This window comes from Oryx dammah, unplaced genomic scaffold (genome assembly GCF_014754425.2).
Source record: "Oryx dammah isolate SB20612 unplaced genomic scaffold, SCBI_Odam_1.1 HiC_scaffold_29, whole genome shotgun sequence".
Lineage (NCBI taxonomy): Eukaryota > Metazoa > Chordata > Mammalia > Artiodactyla > Bovidae > Oryx > Oryx dammah.
The window spans coordinates 17307417-17314458 of NW_024070213.1; the positions used below are offsets into that span (position 1 = coordinate 17307417).

The 7042-nt window shown below is 44.2% G+C and overlaps 1 protein-coding gene across 1 annotated transcript in view; it reads right to left on the bottom strand.

Moving 5' to 3' along the window:
• Positions 1-7042, bottom strand: part of LOC120857968 (deleted in malignant brain tumors 1 protein-like) — a 239264-nt gene that overhangs the window by 231898 nt on the left and 324 nt on the right. Inside the window, 6 exon segments of the mRNA XM_040233889.1 lie at positions 660-831; positions 833-975; positions 2061-2375; positions 2452-2544; positions 5595-5912; positions 6006-6396. Coding sequence (XP_040089823.1) covers positions 660-831; positions 833-975; positions 2061-2375; positions 2452-2544; positions 5595-5912; positions 6006-6396 — 1432 coding nt within the window.

Genomic DNA, 7042 nt, shown 5'->3' on the forward strand with positions numbered 1-7042 from the left:
AAGATACAAACTTCCAGATCTAAAATTAATGTCATGAGGATGTAATGCACAGCGTGGTGACTACAGTTAACCCTGTATTTTATACTTGAGAGTAGGTACGAAAATACATCTTAAAGTTTTCATCATAAGAAAAAAAATTGTAACTACATGTTGTGATGGATATTACTATACCTGTGGTGATTATTTACCAATATGTACAAATACATAAATACTATATTGTACCCTTAGGACAAGTACAATGTTACAAGAATTACATCTCAAAAATTTTAAAAATCAGGGTTGGAATACGTGAATTAAATTAGTTCCATCCTTACCTCATTTCGGTTCTCTGGTGGCTCAAACGGTAAAGAATCTGACTGCAATGTGGAAGACCGATTTTGATACCTGGGGTCAGGATGATCCCCTGGAGAAGGGAATGGCAACCCATTCCAGTATTCTTGCCTGGAGAATCCCATGGACGGAGGAGCTTGGCAGGCTATACAGTCCACGGAGTCACAAATGGTCAGACACGACTGAGTGACTAACATTTTCACTTAATGTCATTTTTGTGGACCCAAATTAAACTTAGATTACTAAAATATCACTTAGATTTTAAAATATCAAACTCACTGCATCCTACAGGGATTGGGACAGACACACAGAAACAGACAGTAAGTCACCTGCACACGGGATATAGGCTTCCTCCTTGGGAGAGCAGGAAGTGTAATTCCAGGGGTCAGAAGGACACTGCCAGAGAGAGGTGTCAGTTTTCTGACAGCGGATTCCATCCACCCACCGGGGTCTAGAACCTTCCCTGAGACCAACAGAAGAGTTGAGGGTTCCACTGTCCCCCACAGCCAAGCTGTCTGCAGATCACGGACATAGTGATGTCTTCCATGGGGCTGCGGCAGACACTGCCCCAGGTCCCATTGTAGAAAACTTCCAGCCACCCAGCACACTGCTGGTCCTCGCTCACCATCCTGAGGGCCAGGAACCCTAAGGTTGAAAGGGGAGGAGACAGGACAGTAAAAACTTTGCTGGATGCTCTAGGTTTTCCTTTCTTATAGAAATAGTGATTATTCATCTCTGAATGTTCAAGAGATACCACTAGATGACAAGACTGACATCGCCTCCCTTTTAACTGACTTTGTCCATTTGTGTCTTTCTATTTCTACCACAATGGTGTAGTGGATTTGAATTGAGAGGAAGACCAAACTTCGTGGGTGCTAGTGAGGGAGGGAAGCTGAATCCTGCTTCCTGACAAAATCTTTAAAGAGCATGTCAAAGGGATGTGATGTGGGTACTGGGGAGATAGGCAGAATAATTAACCCCAGAATGTCCACATCCCAATCTCTGCAACTTGTGAATCTGTTACCATATCTGACAAGAGGGATTTACAGATGTGATTAAGGGAAGCACGGTGGGATGGTGAGATTGAGCTAGAATACTGTGTTAACAATGTGCACCACATCCTTAGGCCCACTGTCTTTAAAAGTAGAATACTTTTCTTAGCTCTGGTTAGAGAGAGAAATGTGACTCCGGATAATGGTTGAAGACAGCCAGCATTGCTGATCTGAAAATGGATGAAGGGGGCTATGAACCAAAGAATGTAGGCAGTTTCTAGAAGCTTGAAAAGACAAGAAACAGATTCGCCCCTAAAGCCGCAAAAGTGATGTGGCGCTGCTAAAGCCGTGATCCCAGCCCAGTGAGATCCGAGCTACAGAAGTAAGGCGATAAACACATACTGTTTTAAACCACTAGTTGGTATGTTGTTACCTAGGCAAATGAAAACTAATACTGTGGGTTTAACTTTTTTGTATGTAACTGGAGAGAGAGCCCTGCTTTCAAGAAAACCTGTGAGAAAAGGCTCTGCCAGGAAACACTGCTGAAAAGAAAGGACCAGAACCTCAGCTGCTGCAGGAGGAAGTGAAAGCACCTCATCTTCATACCTTTTGGAAAGAGAGGCTCCATGGGAGGAAGCCTCCTTCTCTGGTCCTTTCAGCATCTCTCCCGCAGGGCTCAGATCCCCATCCTCCTGGGCCCTCCCCTCCCCCTGCCTGTGGAGAGTGTGCAGCGCAGACCTGAGCAGATGACCCCCGCGTCCTGCTTGTGTCTGCAGTCGTGCCGCCCCCAGCCTCGGGAAGGACATCTCCACACCTGGGACTCCTTTCCTGTGCAGTTCAGGTCGTCCAGCCAGATGGGCCCTGATCCTGCCCCGAAGTGAGCAGACCCCGTGGCATTGAGGGCTTCTCCACAGCCCAGCTGCCTGCACACCACGTGGGCATCGTCCAGGTCCCAGCCGTCATCACAGATGGTGCCCCAGGAGCCCTGGTCAAGGATCTCCACTCTCCCGGAGCAGATACCTCCTCCATCCACCAGGCGGAGCTGTCTGCTGTCTGAGGAGAGAGAAATTGGACAATGGGGCGGTGACCCCAGGGTTGAGAAGGGTTTTCTGTCCTGTGACACGCTCACCTGAGCAGTAGGGGACGCTCTCCTCTGAAGCCATAGAGCCTGCTGGTTCAGATAGGGAGTCATTGCACTGGGGCAGCACCTGGATGTGATTTCCTGCAGAAACAGCAGGGATCAGAGGTCTGGAAGGGGTGAATAACAAGAAACTGTTAAGGGAAATAATGACCTAGTCATGGAGCCTAAGATGAAAGTTGTGACCCAGCAGTAAAGTTATCATACTCTTAGTGTTCACCTTCTCCAAGGAGAGTTCTGCTTCTGACAGTACCACAATTTTTGTTTTAACCCAAGTGTTGCTGCTGTAAGAATGAGTTAAGTAATATGTCTTATCGCTAAATCTATCCCTGAGCTGCGCTTAGTCACTCAGTCTTGTCTGACTCTTTGCAACCCTATGGACTGTAGCCCTCCAGGCTCCTCTGTCCATGTTGATTCTTCAGGCAAGAATATGGAGTGGGTTGCCACACCCTCCTCTAGAGAATCTTCCCAGCCCAGGAATGTAACCCACGTCTCCAGCTTTGATGCTTTACCGTCTAAGCCACCAGGGAAGCCCAAACCTACACCTAAGTAGAAGCAAAACAAAATTCTTTCTGAAGGAGTTCTACAGTTTCTTCAATATCTATCTTTAAAACAAACACATATAAAATAGATCTGATGAAAAACGGAAAGGAAATAGGAGACATTAGAAAGAATTTCCCAGGGTTTTCAGCTGCTAGAGTTACCTGACAGAATTGAAATAGACATGATTAAAGTGCTTGTGGAATTAAGCACTGACAAAATGTGTATTTTTGTAGAGAAATGATAACAAAAACCAAATACTTCTAGAGCACAAAACTTGTCATCAGAAACTAAGAACTAAAGAATACATGTAGCCGCACATTAGCTCAGCATAAGGTACAAACATCAAAATGAAAGGATATTCTTCAAATCAGAAATTCAGGTTCTGGTTATATTGTTGTATAGCAGATTTCCCCCCAAAACTTAGTTCAGTCACTCAGTCATGTCCGACTCTTTGCAACCCCATGGACTGCAGCACACCAGTCTTCGCTGTCCATCACCAACTCCTGGAGCTTGCTCAAACTCATATCCATCAAGTCACTGATGCCATCCAACCATTCCATCCTCTGTTGCCCCCTTCTCCTCCTGCCTTCAATCTTTCCCAGCATCAGGGTCTTTTCAGATGAGTGAGTTCTTCACATCAGTTGGCCAAAGTATTGGAACTTCAGCTTCAGCAACAGTCCTTCCAGTGAATATTCAGGACTGATTTCCTTTAGGACTGACTGGTTTGATTTCCTTGCAGTCCAAGGGACTCTTAAGAGTCTTCTTCAACACCACAGTTCAAATGCATCAGTTCTTCAGCACTCAGCCTTCTTTATGGTCCACCTCTCACATTCATACAGGACTACTGGAAAAACTATAGCTTTGACTAGATGGGTCTTTGTTGGCAAACCAATGTCTCTGCTTTTTAATACGCTGTCTAGGTTGGTCATAGCTTTTCTTCTAAGGAGTGAGCATCTTTTAATTTCATGGCTACAATCACCATCTGCAGTGATTTTGGATGAAGAGTCTGTCACTGTTTCCACTGTTTCCCCATCTATTTGCCATGAAGTGATGGGACCGAATGTCATGATCTTTGTTTTTTGAATGTTGAGTTTTAAGCCAACTATTTCACTCTCCTCTTTCACTTTCATCAAGAGGCTCTTCAGTTCCTGTTCACTTTCTGCCTTAAGGGTAATGTCATTAGCATATCTGAGGTTTGTGGTATTTCTCTTTGCAATCTTGATTCCAACTTGTGATTCATCCAGCCCGTCATTTCGGATGATGTACTCTGCATATAAGTTGAATAAGCAGGGTGACAATCTACAGCCTTGACATACTCCTTTCCCAATTTGGAAACAGTCTGTTGTTCCATGTCCAGTTCCAACTGTAGCTTCTTGATGTGCATACAGATTCCCCGGGAGGTAGGTAAGATGGTCTGGTATTCCCATCTCTTGAAGAGTTTTCCACAGTTTGTTGTGATCCACATAGTCAGAGGTTTGGTGTAGTTAATCATGCAGAAGTAGATGTTTTTCTGGAACTCTCTTGCTTTTTCTGTGATCCAACGGATGTTAGCAATTTGATCATTATGAAAAGGCAAAATTTAGTAGCTGAAGGAAAAATATATATACTTCATTTTGCTTATGACTTTGGGTCATTAATCAGAAAAAGACTCACTTTGGCAGTGTTTCAGTCTGGTCTTTCAGTGCTACTAATAGATGTCACCTGGAGCTGAAGTCATTTAAAGACTTGACTGAACTCTGGTTCTGTAAGGAAATTCCCAGAAGTGTCCTAAAGGTAAAGGAACATCATGTCCTCAACTTAATTCAGAAAGATTTTGCAGATTCAGGAAGAAACGGGGCAGAAGGGGAACAGAGAAGGAAGGACAGAGAGAGAGAAAGAGATGAAAGAAAATGTTGATACTAACATTGAGAAATCCAGGTAAAGGTCATCAGGGAACTTTTATATGATCTTCCAAACATTTTTATAAGTCTCAATTACATCAAAATTTAAAAAAAATAAAAGATGAAAACAAGTCAAAGAGAATTCATTGCTAGGACACTTTCACAAAAATACTCATAACTTCAAAAATCAAATACCTAGGGAAAACCTAGTGGAAGACTGGCAAAATCTCTGAGAGAAATTCAAGATCTAATTGAATGGAGGGATGTATTATGTCAATGATTTGGGGAGCTCAACATTGTCAATGTCAATCATCCTCAAATTTCTATGTCTCCTCTCAAATTTCTAAACCTAATCTCAATGTAAATACCCTTAAGCTTTTCTTTTGGTGAAAAATGACAAACTGATTTCTAAATTCATACACAATACAAGCAACCAAGAGTGACCAGCACAGTTGGTAAGAAAAGCAAGGATGTTAGAAGAGTTAATATAAAGTAACTCTTGTAAATTAAAATTATTCAGACTTATTATATATATATATATATAATTCCCCTTCACACTTCTTGCCCTGAAAAATGAATGAACAATAAGAAGATCCACATTTCACAATGAAATATCTAACTTTCGAAGCCCATTTTCCCTCCCTCTCTGCTCTTGGGGACATTTCACTCCAGGAGCATCCTGAGTACCAGTAGTCCTTCCCTCTCTCTTACCTGAGCAGATCACAGAGGCCGTGTTGCCATGGGAACAGTCAGGACCACCCAGGGCAGTCACAGGACAACTCCACAGGAAGGACTCTGACCCCAAGCAGTGAAATTGGGCTGTTAGGATCTGATCACCTCCTTCCACCAAGTGTGGTCCTCCAGGGGTGGAGATGGTGACTCCACAGCCGAGCTGATGACAGACAACATTGGTATTGGCCAGACTCCAGTGGGAGGCACAGAGTGCTCTCCATCGTCCAGAAATGTTCATCTCCTCCTGCCCCTCACACTGAGAGGAGCCGTTTGTCATGAGCCGGACTTCGGAGTATGCTGGTAGAAGAAGACAGAGTTTCAGCAAAATCACATGACTTTCTCACCTGAGCAGGGTGTTCACAGAGGAGAAAGGCCTGACCTGCATCTCACCTGAACAGACAACCTCAGCAGCTCCACTGTGGTGACAAGTGCCCCCTGGACAGGGCATTCTGGGGCAGACCCAGAGCTCAGGCTCCTCCCCCTCACACCTGAACTCTTCAGCCCAGACCTGGGCACTGGACTCTCTGAAGAGCTCATGTCCCAGGACAGACACAGCCTTGCCACACCCCAGCTCTGCACAGATGACCTGGGCAGTGGGGAGTGTGAAGTTCCCATCAGACACTGGGGTCCAGGCTTCTCCAGAATACACTTCTACTCACCCTGAGCAGGGTCCATCCCCTCCAGCCAGACGCACAAATTCTAAGAGGAAACAACAAAACCTGTGAGTGTTGATGGTACTGACTTGAAACTGCACATTACAGGCCGTGGTGTGAAAGTTTTTCTTTTTAGGAGTGGAGCATGTAGAGAGTCTTTGACAGTTAATGTCCTAATTGAATTTTCATCAGCAGGTTTCTGAAGAGAAATCTGGGAGGATTACCAGGTCAGTTTGGAATGGCTGAATCCCAAGAACAGACACAATGAGACTGGTTAGAAATCTGAATTCCTAGGTCTATGAGCCTAGAAACTACAGAGCCCAATTCAGATCATTGGAATAGCTGAATACTGGAAACACGTGTTTTAGCATTGGTTGGAGAAGTGAATTTCTCATTTATCAGCCTAGGACCTATAGATCCAAGGATAATATATAATATGCAGGCACTTGAACATAGAGATACGTAGAACAGAAGCCACCCAGAGGGATGTGGGCTATGAGATGAGAGACCTAGCATCCAGACGAGTTTAGAAAGCTTTCATGTGACTTGTGGGACTAATATTCTGACCAGTTTTATCTCTCAGAAAATAGTCCTCAAGTGACTTAGGTTAGGGAAAGTCCTGAGGCTGGATCGATGAGGGCATGCCAACCTCTAGGCGGGTGATGGCTCCAGAGAAGAAATATGGACACTATCACTAATTCACATTTATGTCATCACATCTTGTCTTTCTGATACTTTTTGATGCCAAAAAATTCCATGAATTTCTTCAGTGAC